Source organism: Salarias fasciatus, chromosome 11 (assembly GCF_902148845.1).
Source record: "Salarias fasciatus chromosome 11, fSalaFa1.1, whole genome shotgun sequence".
Lineage (NCBI taxonomy): Eukaryota > Metazoa > Chordata > Actinopteri > Blenniiformes > Blenniidae > Salarias > Salarias fasciatus.
Genome location: NC_043755.1, coordinates 1,376,779 through 1,395,383, shown reverse-complemented (window position 1 = coordinate 1,395,383; position 18,605 = coordinate 1,376,779). Strand labels below are relative to the sequence as shown.

General features: G+C 45.9%; 1 protein-coding gene and 1 long non-coding RNA gene across 5 annotated transcripts in view; one reads left to right on the top strand and one right to left on the bottom strand.

The window, feature by feature from the left end:
- Positions 1-14,848, bottom strand: part of LOC115396209 (uncharacterized) — a 70,696-nt gene extending 55,848 nt beyond the window's left edge. The window contains exon 1 of the long non-coding RNA XR_003932362.1: positions 14,717-14,848. This is a non-coding gene — a long non-coding RNA (uncharacterized LOC115396209). The remainder of the gene's footprint in view (positions 1-14,716) is intronic.
- kirrel3l (kirre like nephrin family adhesion molecule 3, like) overlaps positions 1-17,451 on the top strand; it is a 33,812-nt gene extending 16,361 nt beyond the window's left edge. Inside the window, exons 2-15 of one of the 4 annotated variants that reach the window (XM_030101928.1) lie at positions 4,579-4,734; positions 5,348-5,497; positions 7,492-7,649; positions 9,054-9,204; positions 9,355-9,460; positions 9,744-9,892; positions 10,004-10,131; positions 11,362-11,488; positions 13,933-14,033; positions 14,784-14,982; positions 15,754-15,873; positions 16,032-16,141; positions 16,242-16,364; positions 16,483-17,451. In XM_030101928.1, coding sequence (XP_029957788.1) covers positions 4,579-4,734; positions 5,348-5,497; positions 7,492-7,649; positions 9,054-9,204; positions 9,355-9,460; positions 9,744-9,892; positions 10,004-10,131; positions 11,362-11,488; positions 13,933-14,033; positions 14,784-14,982; positions 15,754-15,873; positions 16,032-16,141; positions 16,242-16,364; positions 16,483-16,974 — 2,270 coding nt within the window. In that variant the 3' untranslated portion in view covers positions 16,975-17,451. The remainder of the gene's footprint in view (positions 1-4,578; positions 4,735-5,347; positions 5,498-7,491; positions 7,650-9,053; positions 9,205-9,354; positions 9,461-9,743; positions 9,893-10,003; positions 10,132-11,361; positions 11,489-13,932; positions 14,034-14,783; positions 14,983-15,753; positions 15,874-16,031; positions 16,142-16,241; positions 16,365-16,482) is intronic. The other 3 variants (XM_030101929.1, XM_030101931.1, XM_030101932.1) reach the window with 3 other exon arrangements.
- Positions 17,452-18,605: the final 1,154 nt, after the last annotated feature.

The window sequence follows — 18,605 nt, the reverse complement described above, 5'->3', positions numbered from 1 at the left end:
GACGAGAGCCCGGGCTGCATTAAGGTATGCCAGGCCGGACCATCTGCAGAGGCACAAGCTGGAGCCATTTGTAGCGGTCCAAGGCAAAGAAAAACACAGAGGTTCTCACACATGTAGAGCATGTGTTGGGCGCCGTGGAGCCCGGGCTGGTGGGTGGCATTTGTTGTTACCCCTCCTTCCTTCAAGCCCTGAGAAGTTCTGTAGGATCCACGGTAATGAGCTTAGTAGCCAGATCAAACATGAGATGGGTACGTGGTCTCCACTGGGACGTACTCTTTGGTTCAGCTACTACTCAGCACCACTGTCTGTTTATGTACACACACACACACACACGCGCGCACACACACACACAGGAAAAGGAAGACAAAAGAGCCTGACTCAAAACAAAGGGATAATAATTCCATACAGAGAGAAATGGAGCTCCCATTTTCCAGCCCGATTTAGAAGCCTTATCGAGACAAGGCACAATGGATGGCATTTGGGGAAAGGGGTTGTTTATTCCAAGCTTGACACTTTTTTGCCAATTGCCTTGTTTTGTACCGGGGTAATTTTTTGTCTCTTTTTCCCTCCTCATTTTCTCCTCTCGGGCTCTTTTTGTGGAAAACTCAGAGAAGCTGTCCTCAGGACTTTTGCCTTTGCCACCAGGGCAAAAATGCAAGAAGATATTGGGATTTTTTTTTAACATTTTAAATTATTACTGCAAGGAGCAAATCGCCCAGTCAAGTTGAGAGCACTTATATTTATAGACCCCACAGGATGGGACGCTGCATTCCTGGCAGTAGATGGGAATGAGGACACTGAGTAAAATCAAGGCTAAAATAGGGACTCTTCCTGAAAAGGAAGCTTCTTTCAACAACATGCACAGTTGAGAGCAGTTGTAAAACATGTGAAAACAGAGCGCAGAGTATTTTCGTGTTGTATTCGAGGAACTGGACTTCTTGTTCTTGTTTTTCTTTAATAGTCATTTTGTCAGATGTTATAGCTGATTATGACCGTGGAAATGTGGCAGTAAATGCAGCGCGTGTTAAGATCCATATTATATCTAAAGGTCATCTGCAGTGCCATTATCTTTCCCGATCGTTAGCATCATTGCCAGCGCTTACACATTATATATTTTCAGTACACACACATACACAAGCTCAGAAGGACTACTTGAATCTAATTCCATCAAGGCAGATGCCCAGTGGCCAAACGGATCATTGCTGACATCTGTCCATCTCCTCCTGATCCTTCCTGATGCGAATATAACCCTATGACTTCGGATGTGTGAGACAGAGAGAGAGAGAGAGAGAGAGAGAGAGAGAGAGAGAGAGATGCTGGGGTCAACACAAAGCTCTTTAATGGGTTGCATTCAAGTTGGAGCTGCTTTTTTGCACTTAACTCCCCGCCATGTGACCGAAAGAGCAATGTCACTGTGTCAAAAGTAACTGCTAAATGTGCCCTCCAGTGCCTGACAAGTCGCTCTCCCTATTAACACTGGCCCATCCTCCACGCTCATTCACACGTTCAGAGGCATCCACTTACACTTACAGACACACAGCTCATTTTCAGGACGGCGAACGCACATGCGGGGGCACTGACTTCACACAATTAGGTTGAGATGCGCAAACACACACACACACACACACACACACACACACACACACACACACACACACACACACACACACACACACAAACTTAGCCCTGTGTGCATCCAGCGGCATGAAATGATATTCCATTTTGAGAAATCTGGATTAAAATGTATCAGGCCAAATGTGTTTTGACCTTGTTAGTAGAGATGGGGGCACACACACACACACACACACACATACACAAACACACACAGCAAGGTGAAAAATTTCGTAACTGCAGTTGCTTTGGATGGGGAATGGTAAAACTAAATCTCAAAAGCTTGTAATATCACATTAATTCATCACTTACGGTACAACTAATCTACTCTGCACATATTTACCTGCACAATATTCAAGGTAACAGGGTAAATAAACTCACATCCACTATATAAATGTTGGAATTTCAAGGGGATTGAAATCTTTTCTTTTCAAATGCGATTCAACTGCAGCCAATAGCCGAGCTCTTCATTTTTAGTCTTGTGAAAAACCCTGAGAACTATGGTGTGCGTTTTTGTGCGTGCATGTGTGCGCGTACCACTGCAGCACACCAGAACAAGCCTCTTCACACCCACAGCCTGCTTCTTCTTCTTCTGACTGCTTCTCCTCCACCATTTCTTTGTCTGGTTCTGTTCCTCCCTCTCTCTCCGTCAGAAATGTATTCATGTAATTAAGCTGCTAATACACCGTCAAAGAATTGTCTAATTCAGCAAGGAGGAATTAAAGGAATCTGGCATGAGTCATTAGCCAGTCGAGATGTTCTGTTGAGCATTTTCAATAAGGGATCTGGAGAGCAATGAATCACTCATATGGCGTGAAGACATTCTCTACAGCACATGCTCTGTACTCTGCATTTGTATGGCTGTATGTGTGTGTATGTGTGTGTGTATGCGTGACGTTAATTGCCATTTTGTGAGCATGAGAAATTGTATGTGGGTGAGGTAAAGAGAAACAATTCATTGCATGTAATCCATCTAAACAATCAACCAATGCAGTGAATTATTACCCATTGTAAACATTTAGATACTCTGGGCAAGATACTTAATTGCAATCAATGTTTGTACTGTTGCGAGCACAAAGAGGAAAATCCTCAACTCGCTCTGCGAGTGGAGGAATATGAAAGCGCTCAATAGCTCATAAAGGCAGAATGTTAGGGACAGGCGGGCGGACTGTAAAAACAGCATTTTTGAAGGTATGACGAGAAAATGCCAGCCTTTGCCAAACACCTAATAGCCCGAGCCCGCAGACGTCTCGCTTCTCATTGACGCTCTTAAATTGGCCTCTTTTGATCCGCGGCGCGTGACACACATACAGCCTACCTGTGTGCAGCCACGACTCAATCAGCTTTCAGACCCTTTGGTAAAGTGATGTACGGCGAGACAGCACCGGTGAGTCGACATGCGTTGTCTTCTGATGTGTGTATGTTTTAGGGTTTTTTTTTCTCGGTAAACCTATTAACACCTCCCAGATGGAGAGCAAGTGACAATGGGCACATGTGAAAATGCTGTTTGCGGCAGTTGCTGAGAAACACAGCGGTCTGAGCGGCGGCGGAGAGAACTCACGTTCCTGATGCGCTCACTGTTTGGCGGCTTTAATTGTGCTGTTGGGTGACAGAGGCAGGAGGGGGCGCCGGGGTGAGGGAGGCGAGGGGTGAGGTTCAGTCCATGGTGCACTCCCAGATGAAGTGGGTAATTGAGTGAGGAATAAACACTGCCAACAACCTCGGAAGCCCCCCTATTCAAAAACAAAAAGAGAGAGAAAACTGCAGAGAATGGAGTGAGAAACAGGGGGAAGAGAAAAGGGGTGAGAGAGAAAATCCCAGCTACCCTCTGGGGGAAAAGCTGCTATTGAAAAGCTATTAAACTTGCATTTAGCAGGATTGATTGGAAATGAAGAGGCCTATTAAAAGAGAGGGACAAGGGGACAATAGCGCGTCTCTGGCCGCCGTATGTTGCCCTCCTTTCAGTGGCTTTCTTTGCCGTGGGGTGGAGGGGGGGGGCAGCCCTGTCTGTTTAAGCGCTCCCACCAAGAGAAGCAGTTCAGGGGGGGGCTTAGCACTGCCTGAATAGAACCCTCTTTATCTTCTTCTGTCCCCCTTCCCTTCCATCCTCCACTGAGCAACAAAGAAAGAGAGAAGGAGAATGAGGGAAGTTTTTTTTTTTTTTTTTTAAGTCGTCTTCCCAACTCGCATAGACACCCTACTTAGATAACCAACCAACTGCCTCTCTCCCCCCTCACGGATTAGTTACCTCTGGAGTGTTGCCATCTTCCCCTGCCAGTAGGGTTTGTAATACTCAATCTTTAGCATAGTGGCACAAACAGTGGGAGCTGCGAATCCGCATTCACGCTGTGTTTCTGTATGCGTGTGAAGGCAAGCCAGCCAATCCGGGAGGAGACGGCGTGCCACGCTTAAACACAGCAGTGAAGCGGCGGCAGGTGTCTCCACTGACTTTCAGCAGGCACAAACGGATGGTTCCCCCGGGAACTTTAATGGAGTTTTGATTGTTTAACATCCATTTTTACAAAAAGCACATTGAAAGACGGGCACAGGGTGTTTTTTTTTTTTTCCTTCTTTCTCTCAAAAAGTGTGTTTGCTTCATGTCAGTGAGCACAAAACCATATGGTCTTGGGAAAGAGTTAAATAAGTTATGAGGCGCAGCTGACTCTTCCTCTCAGAAGCCACATTTATGAGGGGAAAAAATAATATTTTCACACATGTCAGCCTTGTCCTTTTTCTCACTGAGTACCTTGAAAACAAGAGAGTGAAGCAACCGAGTTCACGGCAGTCTGCTCTTTATTGTACTTGGTTTCTCCACGCTCCTTCAAGAAAAAAGTTTCACTTTTCTTAGGTTATATCCCTGCTGGCGCTACAGGAATTTCTTTGTAGACTGTCTATCCGTTGATTATGGATAATAACGTGACACATGGCGCTCACATTGTCTTTCTTCTTTGTTTTTTGTACGTCCAGCAGCCACCCAAGCGGCCTACTTCTCCCAGCAACCCCAGGACCAGGTGGTGGTGTCCGGCCAGTCAGTCACTCTACCGTGTGTCATCGTGGGTTACCGAGGAATGGTACAATGGACCAAAGACGGACTCGCGCTGGGCGGAGAAAGAGACCTACCAGGTTCTGCCGCTGACCTCTCATCTCCGCCTGTCCTGCTCCCTGTTTTTCCCGCTGCCCTCTCTGTGTTTATTGCTCTCTCTGTCTCTGTCTGTCTTGCCGCGATCAATGCCAGGTCTCATTAGAAATCAAGTCTCTCTCTGTCAACCGTTGGGGTTTTACACAAATGAATGGTGAGAGAACAATGCAGTGCAGACAGGATGGCCACGGCTCCACACACCGAACTTTAATTTGTTGTTTAGCATTTTAAGAGTCTTGTAGGAAGGTAGATAATCAATTGGCTTTTGTCACGCACTGACATTTAAATGCGTTGCGGACCAGAGAGAAGGTGGAGAGGCTTCTCTTGACCTTAGCCACCTCATCTTTATTGTGTCTGTGTTTAAAGGACAGTCTCCTCATGCAGCAGCCTTCTCACGTGTTGCATTTGGAGCTTCACGCTGCTCCGCTAACACAATGGCTCCATGCCTGGCCCCGTGAGGTGCTGCGTGCTTTCATTTGTGTCTTGCCATGTTTCTTTTGCTTTTGTTTGGGGCGCAAGCCTGTTCTTTTTATAGTCTTTTCATTATGTGTTTGTTGTTGGCTGTTTTGTTTGTCTCTGACTGTATTCTCTCTGCAGGCTGGACGCGCTATTCTTTAATGGGAGACCCACTATCAGGCGAGCACAGCTTGCTGATCGATTCAGCCGACTTGGCGGATGACGCGGTTTACGAGTGTCAGGCTACACAGGCGGCACTGCGCTCCCACCGTGCCAAGCTCACTGTACTAGGTAAGATACACAGCTCAGGCATGATCCTCACAGGCAGCCCCCGTGCCAAGGCCTGCAGGCTGGCAGAGCTTTGAAAAATCATGGGAGTGTCCTCACCGTGACGCACAAGAGCAACTTTGCAGAAATATAAATTATAACGCATGTACAATAGGCGAAGTCATCACATTCAGAGCACATCATAGACAAAAAAAAAATACATTAACATGCACTTGTGATTTGCAATTCAAAGAATGATTTCCTTATCAGCACTCATAGATAACAATGTTGTAAATCTAGTTTCCCCATGAAAAACATGTCTTGAAAGCATAATTCAAACCAAGCCGGGCTCAGCCACCAGATTTGCGATGGAAAAAAAGAAAGCGCCTGTACTCTCAGTAGCGATAATCAAGACTGTGGATGTCTAGGATAATGTGATTGCTGCAGTCACAAATGACTTGCGTAGTCGCTTGAAAGTCAGGGTCTGCACAGTTAGCACATTTTACAGTGAGCCACAACATTCGTCAACGGCAAGGCAGTTCTTACATTAACGTGATGTGAGTGATCTACTTCTTCACACAGACGTTTGGAGACGTTGGGGGTGGGTGGGGTGGGTGGGGTTGGTGGGGTGGGGAAGCGGAGGGCCATGTCTTGTGGGACTTGGCAAAGCACTGCTGGCATCTGGTGGCATGCAAGGGAATATCACTATTAATTAGTTCTGTCAATTGTCCATGAACGGCCCCTCAAGCGACTGATATCCAGAAAGAGAATTAAACTCAGTGGGAACAATTACACGGACCTGTTGCTCGTCTTGACGCTGCGGCGTCGTGAAAACTTCCCACCACCGCAGAGCCTGTTGTCTCTGCATCTATCCGTCCCCGCCGGAGCGCAGACTCCAGTTTCACCGCGGCTGAGTGACGAGCCGCGCCGATCGGGTTGCCATGGGAAGGCAAATAGATTGAGATCACAAGCAGTATGTAGGAACATTTCAACTAAATGAATAAATTCAGCGAGCTCAACCATTCTTGTCTGCCCACCTTTGTGCGACTAGTGTCACTGTCAGAGCTGCACAAAGCAGTGCAGCCATCACCTGCCCACGCGCGAGGATAAAAGCGTATACTATGTGGACAGATCCATGAGCATTGATAAAACTGACAGTTTTTTTTTTGGTTGTTGTTTTTTTACATTAAATGCAGTCTGTAAGACCAAAGCAGGTGGTTCATGAACAGTATATGCATTTCATAAACATATAAATGAACTCAGGTGCAGTGCTCAGGAGCCTGCAGTTTATGTTTTTGTGTGGCCATAAGGAGTGTTTAAGAGGAAGGAGGGGCTTTTTCTCTGCATGTGTATGAGTGTGCATATTCCTGCACGTGCGCGTGTGTAAATCAATGTGGCCAGATGAGACCAAAGCAATCCAGCACAGTCAAAGGAGTCAACGGTGGGAGTGCAGTCAGGGGAATCGGCATGGAAATTAAAATCACCTAGCACTCGGATTCCATTAGTGTCCGTGCCGCGGCAGCGGAAGGACCTCTGACAATTCAGATACACACAGTGAAATTGGTTCGGTGGAGGGTGCGAGAAAGGCCAGCACAAACCCCATGTTTACGCCTTCCCTTATTGGTCGGGGAGATAGACGCCTTCATCAGGGGTGGCACGCTCGGCTTGCCAGTGGTGCGTGCGAAACCATGCAAATAAATGAACAAATAAGCAATTCGGTTGAAACATCGGTCTGCAACAGTAAGAGCAAATAGAGTAATAATGCTACTCCCAAGAAAGGGAAATAAATAGGTTGAGTGTGTTTTTTCATCTAAATGACAGCTGTTCTTGGTCTTTTCTCCTGTCTGAAACGACGCGCTGTTAAACAGACACTTGGCAATAAGGTCGTATTATTATATATTGATGCAGAGCTAAAAGCAACAGCCAGCTCAATATGAGTATTACTTGGTGTCTGTGAGCTCGCCTGGAGCTGTAATGAGTCTTTTTGTTTTGAGTGGTATGTTTGTTCTGCTTTGCAGTTCCTCCCTCTGACCCTGTGGTGGAAGGCGGCCCCGTTGTACGTCTTAAGGCCCACACACCGCACAACCTCACCTGCAGAGCCTCGGGAGCCAAACCTGCTGCTGAGATCACCTGGTACAGAGATGGAGAGGTTATGGAGACTGCAATTTATTCCAAGGTACAGAGAGAACAGATCCATGCCCAGCATTGTCCTTCAGTCTCTAACACCCACACTGTATTACAAAATGTTTCAGCATGAAGAAATAAATGCAAAGCTATTCTAAACAGAGATGTTTAATGTGAGGATGTAATGCCCCATCACTTTACCTTCTATTTTATTTATTTTTTTGGTTTTTTTAAATATTCTTATCTTCCTTCCATGGTATCTCACAGCTTTTCTTTCTTCTGTTTTCCTATCACTACCTTTCTCTCTAAGATTTGTTCCCTCACTCTCTGCAGTCCCCCTCCCATTCCCTCTCGTGCCTGACCCCCTCCTCCACACCCCACCTCCTCCTCCTCCTCCTCCTCCTCCCCTTCCCCACCCCCTCCCCCTTCCCACTCTAGCAGCCCCCCCCCCTCGCTAATGCCGCGACACTACAGCATAACTGGAGCATGCCAAAGCTCAGACAGGCATGAGTGTTTCATACAGTAGAGTTTCTGCAGAGAAGAAATCACCCACAATGTCGAAACACAATGGGGATGCGTCGGAGCGTAAGCCAGCCACGGCTGGGAAAGTGTCACATTTTTCATGCTCCCTGACCACGCTAAACGACGCTAAACGCCACATTTAAGGAGGCGAGAGCCTGCAGTGAGAGACGAGGGAATAGACCTGGAGGGGAGAGGCAGAGGAGAGGATGAGATGTGAGGAAAGGAGCAGAGTTTGAAAACAAACATGGGGTTCAGCGGTGAGACAGGTTTGTGAAAATCTGAGACAAGCGAGTCCGCGGACAGAGCCGGGTCCGAGTAGCATGTGCTGACAGGGAGCGATGTGATTTGATCTAGCATAAAAATGCTTTTTGTGCAGCTGTGTGAGGAAGTGAAAGACCTGCTCCATTGATTTGGCTGTCGGGGGAAAAGGCCCAGCTTGCCCTTGCTCCTTTCCGGAGATGTGTGACACTTCTTCCTCACTGTCACCACCAACCCTCTTCTGCCAGCCCTAAAAAAAAAGACACACCAGCACCTTGGCTATCACAGTTTTTTTTTTCCCCCCCTGTGGATGTGTGTATGAAGAGCAGAGCGAGGGAGCAGCGAGCCATATCCTCAGAATCTACACCTTTCCTCACTTAGGCGTATTGATTTCTGTGAGCAGTAAATAGATTTAAAAGATGATGACAAACAAGGAGCGCTGACGGGGAACACTCTCAGAAATGTGGGAACAGCACAATATCCCCTGCTGCATCATAAAATATATGATTTAAGTGCCATGCCAAAGAACAGGATGGCAATTTTAATGCTTCACACATGAAAAAATAAGACCCGCAGTGGCATAGAGATATTCCAAAGTGCTGCAGTCACAAATAGCGAAGGTTTCACGTGACACTGAGCTGATTTTGTTCTTCTTTGTTGTTGTCTAACTCTATAGTCGCTGATGGAGGACGGAAAGAGGGAGGCAGCTGTCAGTATGCTTCCAATCGTCCCAGAAGACAGCGACTCTGGACGCACCTACACCTGTAGGGTTCTTAACCCGGCTGCCCCTGCTGGACGACAGACATCAGTCACTATCAATGTCCAGCGTGAGTCCAGCCGCAACTTTCTACCTAAAAATACCCTCACCTGGAGGTGGAATGCATGCGTAACAAGTTCACAACTGGAAACATTACCGTTTGTATGAAAAAAAAAAACAAATTTCGTTGTAGTAACATGAATAATTTTGCTTCTCCTAGACCCTCCGTCAGTGACGCTGTCAGTCCAACCTCAGACTGTGACCGAGGGAGCCAAGGTTCTGTTCATCTGCGCCGCTTCAGCTAATCCTGAAATCACCGGATACAGGTATTCATCATCTGTTTGCACAAATGAGAAGATCTACGATACTTGCAATGCAATAAATTCTCCGACGTAGCCCGAGAAAACATGGCAGAGTAGAGAAAACAACGAGAAAAGCGGTGCGAGGATGCCAAACGCTCAGCAGATTCATTGGGTTAAATGGGCTGCATGATTGGCAGAGTTTGATTGGCAGAAGCCACAAATCATCTAACAGCCACTTTGCTACGCGTGGCTAAGTGCCTTCCTTGAACTAATGCGACTGTATAATGTGATTATTCATCTGTCCCAGGTGGTCAAAAGGAGGCGTGCCCATCTCTGAAGCAAACGGGGACAGCCTGGAGGTGACGGTGGACTTCTCGTACTTCACAGACCCCGTGTCCTGTGAGGTGTCCAACTCTGTAGGCAGCACCAACGTCAGCACCCTGGTTGATGTGCAATGTGAGTTTAAGTGAAGGCCAACACTGTACGTGGTGTAGTACTTTGAATGTTAACACTTATTCAGGATTTGTATTGATTCCTGCTGTGTGTGTGTGTGTGGAATCACTCTAGTTGGCCCCAGACTGCTGTCGGAGCCCAAGCCGATGACAGTGGATATCGGGATGGATGCAGCCTTTACTTGTGCGTGGACTGGAAACCCCCCTCTGACCCTGGCCTGGACCAAGCACGGCTCCAGCGTGGTAAGGCAACAAGCGCGAGTCCCCACTTTATCTTGGCGGCAAAGCTTCAACACGATCCCCCCACACGGGTCCTCTGGAGAGAAACATTCACACATGGCCTTGAGGCATGAATCCCTCACACTTTTTCCCACACATTCCTTTTCAGGCTGTATCTTCAACACCTCCTCTCACCATGCTCCCCGAGGGCTAAAGCCTCTGGCAGAAAACTGTCTGTCCACTGACTGATTCATACAGCATCATCAGGGCACATGACACGCCGTCACGGCTCCAGCTCAATCAGTCGATCAATCAATCAATCGAGTCAGTCGACGAGCGCGCGAGGCCCGGTTCAAACAAGTAGTGTTGCAGCATGTGCTGCAACTTTTGGAGCAGCCTCTGTGCCTCTCAGATATTAGAAAGGCTCATCTGCACAGGGTGCATCAGTCTCCTCAAAGTCAATTTTGCAGGTAGAACAAATGGGACATTTCCACCCTCACTTTACATCATACTGGTAAAAGTCTTTCAGTGTGCACGCCATTAGCGGGGCCATCCCATCGGAGCTTCTCTCCTGGCAACTAATATAATTTATAAAGCGATGTTGGAAAAAGCACCCCCAGTAAAAATCTTGTGGGATGGCCAAAGCAATGCTGTCATCTCAAAGAGAAAACGCTTTCAGCCACTCTGAGGAAAATGCACGGGCATTTTTCTAATCCACCTACTGCCACTATCCCTCACACAGCCACAAGTAATGGATTAATTGGGTTACTCCATAAGTGTGTGGAAATAAAAAAAAAAAAAAAAAATTGGAGATGGTGAAAGAGGGGGTGTGAAGATGGAGGGTGGAGGATGGAGTGGGGGTAAATGGATTAATCACAGCTTGATGGAATGACAGGATCAATGAGCTAAGGAGTGAGTAAGTGTAGCAGCTCCAAAGGCTAGGGCCCACTCACACATAGTACGCTCCATTCTGTACCCACTGTTTAATTACAACAATCTCCCCAGCAGCACGGTCACTCAGCGGTGGCTGGAGTGCTTAATGCTGTGATTAAAGCTCTTCACAATGAAATTAAACTCAAACCACCAGCATTTGTTACAATGGTCAGCCCACCTCTGTGCTGCCTCCACAATGAGTGGGCCACTGATAGAGGTCCTGCTTTCCTTTGTCTGCCTCCTCTCTCCGGCACCTTGTTCTTTCTTGCCTTTTTTCCTCTCTAACACACTTCTCACTTGTCTCTCTGCATCTCTCACTAGGTGCTCAGTAATGGTAACACCTTGCAGCTGAAGGCTGTTACCCAGGAGGATGCTGGAACATACACCTGCAAGGCCATTGTGCCTCGCATCGGAGTCGCAGAGAGAGATGTTACTCTGACTGTAAATGGTGAGTGGCTTCCTCGGCGGTTTCAAGTAATTAAGGATATTTAGTAGAGTGTTTTACTTAAGTAGAATTTTCAAGTAATTTAGTATTTTCCATCCATGCTGCTTATCCGTGTTTTAGAGAAAAATAAGAGTTTTTGTACTTGCTTACATTTATTTGGATGGATGGATGGATGGATGGATAGATTTTAGCCGTAGTTTATTGAAGTATTTAGCGATGCTCAGAGAGTTAAATTGCTATGAATAAGCAATAATGAATAGCAAGAAGATTGACAAAATTATCAACTGTGTAAGTAATTTGAATATAACGTATACTCTATGAATAAGGTATACTATGTGATCCTGACCACGATTGTCTTCCTTTAAAGATGAAAAGGCATATTTGCATTTATCTCACATGAACACTTCATAATACACGAAGAGAGATCATTGAGACGGAGTTCAAAGAATATTAACCCCATGTAAATGCACCAAACATAAAAATATATTGTTCTCATCGGTGTCTCTCATTCTTCTACCTCATGTCTTCATCACGACCAAGTCTACAAAAGCACATTTCACAAACTGAATTAGTCAACTGCATTCATGAGCAGCGGCATCTCAGGAAAATCAAATTTCACCTGAATTTACCAGACAAACAAAGCCGGAATAAGAACAACACTGCATGCTGTCATATTTTGTGCAAAACTCCAGCAGCCTCAGCCTGTGCCCTTTGTTTTCTGAATGTTTTCCCTCATCATTTCCTCAAAATGTCAGCTCTTGTTTCCCTTGAAATACAACTATCTCGATAAGCGCCTCACGACCTACCTGATCTCTTTCACTTTGTTGTTGTGGACAAGAATATGATTTCAGGGCTGCTTTTCCAGCGAGGGCTTGTCCTAGCCTGGATGTTGGTGATGGTTTGCTGATATTATTAAGGTGGTAAACCCAACAAATCTACCAATAAACCAAGCAGACGACCACAAAAAGCAGAAAATTGCAGCAAACTAGCGTGATTGTTTTGTCATCACCACTTATCCACGAGGACTGCTGATCATATTTGGTCTTAAAATGCCTTTTGACACTTCACCTTCTAGTCGTGGAGTTTCCCTCTTTTGTTGTTATTTTTGTTTCTCCATGAAAGCCCACCTTGGGGAAAAAAAAAAAAGAAAAGCAGTGTTATTGCCGCCAGGTGTGGACGTACAGCTGAGTGTGTTTGGAGATTCATGGCTCTGCACGAGGCAGCTGACAGTTTGGATTTTGGAAAATAAAACTGGATAGGTCAGTTCACCTCATCACTCTCTAAACAAACAGCCTGCAGCTGCAACTTGAAACCTAATGAATAAATTGCCCGGCGCCATCTTTACAACGTGAATCCACAGAATGGCTTTGTTTGATTCAGAAATCCTTACTGCTTTGTCTCACCAGCAGTATTTTCATTCCTTTTTTAAAGTAGTTATTAAAACTCCACATTGTCCTGACCACTTTACGTACTACAAATTGCATCTAATAAAGGTTTATTTTATTAAGACACACATCTGTGGAATTCAATGTGATGCATGTGATATAAAGGCAAATTCAAATGATAAAACAATCAATAGTGCAAAAACATAAGAAGCCAGAAACCAGAAGATTTAAGAAGTTCACATCTAGTGAATTCTCCTTTTACAACACATGACAAACCTGAAATGTGAATGAAAGAACTGCACCTTCAACAGTGTCATGCCTCAGTTCATCATGTGCTTTAAAACCTTCAGATCACAGTGGATTTTTATTAAACTATTTGTAAACTATTTACATCTTCAAAGGCATAGCCACATGTTGCTGGACCTTATAAACAGAATAGGTTCATGTTATGATCAGAATACCTCGTCAAATTATAGAAATTATCATTAAATTAGACACATTTCCTTCATCCTGATCACCTGAACTGATTCAGATGCACCTGTGTGCCCCTGGTGGTAAAATAAATGAATTGTAGGTATGGTCGTGATTTCTCAAACATTTCAAATTTCATCTTGCGACTAAATTGGACTCTCTGGTGAGCAGGTTCTGGCCCACGGCCCATATGCTTGACACACCTGTGTCAGACCTTGAAAAGGATTATTCCTAATTTTCATCGCATCTTAAGCAAAATGGTTCCCTGAAATGTTGTCAGTGTTTATATATATTCTTCAGAACTATAACAGGATTTTTTAATGATCATGGGTTCTTTATATATATATATATATATATATATATATATATATGTGTGTGTGTGTGTGTGTATATATATATATATATATATATATATATATATATATATATATATATATATATATCCCTACACATGAATCTTCAGCCTTGTTCTCAGATTCACACAGCCACTTGTAGAGTTTAAATGATCTGTTGAAGTAACATGAAAATTGATATCTATTTTTCATTTTGATTCCATTTCTTTTGTTTTTTTTTCTGTCTCCCTCACACCAGGCCCACCGATCATCACAGCAGAAGCCACGCAGCATGCCGTCAAGCACTCCAAGGGCAAGCTGGAGTGTCGGGTGGGAAGCAGCCCCCCGCCCGAAAAGATTGTAAGTGAACCTCTTATTTGTGCGGTGGGTCATTCACTTGTGTTTTTGAACCTACACACTCAACGTTACTACCAGCCACACCCGCGTGAAAGCCAACGCTGAGAGGAGCTTCACCCTGACCTCTCCTTCACACCGCTGCACCAACACTCCACTTCACCGGCTAAAAAACATATATATATATACACACACACACACACACACACACACACACACACACACACATATTCATCCACAGCTGTAATTGCGCAGACATTGACTGGAACGATTGTGGAGTAAGGAGAGCTACAGAGAACTGGCTTCCTGCAGGTTTCAGCCAAACCACATTCAATTAGCGGCCCAAGAGGCATCACTCAGCTGACCCCGATGAACCGCTGAACATACGCTGGGCTGAGAGAGGATAATTAGGGTGTGAGGAGGAGTGAGAGACAGGTGCCCTGCTGGCTCTGTGCAACAGACAGCACAGAGCAGCCTTAATTCATGGCGCAGCTACCTAACCCTCCTTAGGCCTCACCTGCAGGGCAGACGTGGGAGGCAGCTTAAACATGAGCCTATGAGCTGTGTCAGCCCTGAAGCACCTTAGAGGTCGGCAGAGGGAAAGGAGAACAGAAAGAGAAACTGATGTTCAGTCAGCAGCGGGCAGGGATCTAAGGATAAACAGCTGTGCAAGCCTGTATTTTGCTCACCGGTGAGGAATCCTCCGTTCGGCGGCGGCTCACTCCCTGTTGCCTCCTCTCTTGTTCCTCGCCACAGGTGTGGACCTTTGGGGACATGAGCCTGTCCTCCGGCTCGTCTGGCCGTTACTCAGTGCAGACGGTCACCAGCGACCACGGAGTCCTGTCCTCTCTGGTGCTTTCTGAGACTCTGGCGCAAGACTTCCAGCTGCGCTACAACTGCACGGCGTGGAACCGCTTCGGCACCGGCACCGCCCTGGTGACTCTGAAAGAGCAAGGTACGCACAGATAAGAGCGATCATCCCACCGGGCTCCTATACAGAACTTACAGCCATCCTGTAAAAGGGGGTTAGATTAGGTAAAAGCAGTGCTCCTGTCTTGTGGTTATCTTAATTATGCTCCTCTAATCGATGTAATTTAATCAGAAGATGGCTCCTTTAATGAATATGTTTGGCCGATAATATACTTATTGATTGGAGACAAAAGTAAATGAGAAGAACCCGCGTTTGTTTGCAGTTGGGATCAAATGCTTTATCACTCTCAGAGCCAAACTGAAATCTCAGGCTGCAGGAACTGTAAGAGGTCTGAGCTTTAAACAATGGCTCCACTACCCTGATGCTACTGCAAACCTTTGTTGCAGCAGACACCAAAAATAAGGTCCTCGCCACTAATTTACATCAACGTAGCAGAGCGGGGTCTCCGGAGAAATGGGCAGCGGTATCTCCTGGAATCTCTAATTAGATTACTGTCTATTGCTTCATTGCATGTCAGGCCTTGTTACCCTTCTTTCAGAGAGATTAAAGACAATAGCCAGGCTGTGAGTTGCTGGATTGCGTGCTTGAGCGTATGCTACAGTCGCTGTGAGAAAGCTTCACTGCAGATGAATTCATAGGCACTGGTGTATTTCTGGATTCGCAAAACAAATGAATGAATCTTTCTATTTTCTTTCCTTTGCTCTGATCCGTACTTTCTTGACACTGACAATTGTGCTCTGTTGTCTCTCATTTTCCCCCTCCCCTTCTCTCTATTTGCCGCTCCTCTTGCTGCAGAAGCCCTGCCTATGTTGATAATCGTCGGCGGAGCGGTGGGTGGAGGCTGTGTCCTGCTCATCTGCGTTATTACTCTTGTCTCCCTCTGCTGCAGGCACACAGGCAAAGGTGAGCTCAACGGTTAGTATGGGCAAGAGGGTCAACAGCCAATTCCTCAAATCTTGCAAATCACGTTGTTTGTGAGCTGAATATTGAACAGTTTTATGTTCCACTTTGTGGATTTTCAACTCGTGCTCAGGTAGATTTCTGAAAGAAAACCCCTCTTTGATTCCTCACAGGTAAAAGGTGCACTCGTCTGTCTAAGAGCGACATCAGAGTGCAGATTGTTCACAGTGATCACAACGCCACACGTGGCAACGATGACGAGGAGGATGTCAAAGAACCCATGGTAGGTTCACCCACCTTCACTGTACGTTACACAGAAATACTGTGACTTGATGCTCACGCTTGCTTTCGGTCCCATTGATCCAAGGTCTTGTTCTTTCTAGCAATTCTTCAAAAACTGCTTGGTTTTCCCTCAGGCTCCAAACAGCAGTGAGTCTCCAGGGACTTCACGCACAGAACACAGCGACCTCCTGGAGGAGGAGGAGGACGAAAGATCGGACATCAAGGTAAAACTCGACACTCTTCCTTAAAGGGCCACTCTCAAAATAGCAAATAAACATGTTTATGCACATCCTGCCAAAGTCATTCGAGCTAACGATGGGTGTGTCGCTGTCTTTCTCAAAGGACCCTACAAATGGCTACTACAATGTCCGTGGCCACGATGATCGCCATATCCGCAGCAGCGGATTCTCCGAGTACGTTCCCAATTCTCGGCCGGTTTACACTCCATCGCAGCTGCCCTCCCCCAGCCCTGTATACGGTCAGCACGGCACCCAGCCTCGCATCTACGACTTCTCCAACAGATATGCAACCACCACAGCGGGCAGGACGTCCTACGAGCAGCAGCAAGCTGCCCAGCAGCAGGCTGCACAGCCAGCCAGCATTTACCCCACTGACCCCCTCTACAGTGGCTCCGCCTACCTACCTGCTACCTACGGCCGTGCCTTCACCAGCTACGTCAAGCCCGCTTCCTACGAGAAGGTGGATGCGTACGACCAATCAGACCAGGCCAGCAAGGTGTCGAGCTCGTCTCGCTTCTCTTACGCCTCCTCACAAGTGTCTTCTCAGCAGTCTGACTATGGCCGGCCGTCACAACGAATGCAGACTCACGTCTGATCCGGAGGAAAGGAAAGAACACAGGAGCAGCCAGTAGAGGACCATCATCACCTGCGCAGACGCGCACGGTGTGGACTAACATGAACAGAGATTATCTTTACTGAGAACGTCCTGCATGGATTTGTTTGGACGGCCTTCGGAGGCAGTCGCCAGTTAGGTTATGTAAATAACCAACTAACCTGTGATGGATGATGGGATTTACAATGACGTGGACTGAGGAGCGCCAGAGCTGGAAAAACTCAGCAGAGACAGTGATGTTCAAGTCAAACCTTTGGTGAACATTACAGTGTGATACCTCACTAAGTTATCTCTACACGGTCTCCACTCAAGCCTGTGGAGATCTCCTGTGAGTGCAAGGGCCTATAAGAAAAAAAAGACAACTGGGAGACCTGTTTACCTGCATTCCAGAGTTTACTTTGTCAACACTAAATGTCAAACATGACCTCTAAAATAATTAGCTACGGCATATTTGAGGAAAAAAACAAAAAGATATGAACAACCTTTTGTTGTTCGTCATTTGATGTTTTTGTTGGCATGCGAAAGGAATCCTAAGCACATCTGTGTCTCTTTCATCAAGTAAAGACTGAGCTATCCACAGAGACAGACAAACTATTCTGCACAACAGGCTAGCTGTACTGACCAACAAGTGCTACCAGGCACCGTATCGTATGAAGAACCTAATCAACAGTGGAATACTTTGGGCCTGAGCTGTAATGCTGGAGATTCTTGTGAGAGCCGTATCATGTTGGACATGAGTGTTGCTTTCCAGTGGATAAAAGGAGGTAATGAAGAGAATGTGTATTTTAAACTTCATTTTACTGGAGGACTCCGTGTTAACTGTTTGTTGTACCACGATGGACAAAGTGAGGCCATGAAAACCCAAAGACGGTTCTAAGTGTATCGGGGGGGAAACGGGGGTTGACGCTAAAAACTGCTGTCCTAACCATAGTGTTGTTTTTTTCTGATTGTCAAATGAAAAGTGGAGATATTACCAGAACAATCAAAAGTGGCGGTTTGGGAAAAAAAAAATGGTGGCAATCTTGAACTTGAAATAAACTTGAATGCAGCATCGACGTCAGCAGGCTCAGGCGGGGGGGCGGGGCCGGGCCGGGCGGGGCCGGGTGTGACGTTTAAAGGCAGTCCTGTAGTGGACCATACACACTCAAGTTTTACAACTCAATCAAACTGTCTCAACATGTTTACAAGAAACAGTACTACCCTGAAACACTACGTATCTGTACAAATGGCTGAGCCCATACTTTCTCTCTGTTGCATGCAAAATGATGTGTCTAGTGAAACTCTTCAGCGTTTATATTCATGTCCATTTCATGTTCGAGACATTTGGTTTCTGCACCCGATCCGGTTGCATTCCACTTTCTGGATGTTTCTGTATGGACGCCTGCACTGCCATTTGTCTACAAAGCTGTTGCCAGACAGCCTAACGAGAGAACAAATGTCACTTAAAAGTGAGGAGGCAAACATCATCGCTTGTCTTTATTTTTATATTTTATATAAGCCTTAAAGTACAGCGTGTAAGCTGCTCTATTGTAAAGTATCTTTATATACATATGTATCTATCTTGGTTGATTTATTTGGATCCACAGATTTTCTCGTCTACGTTGTTCATCAAT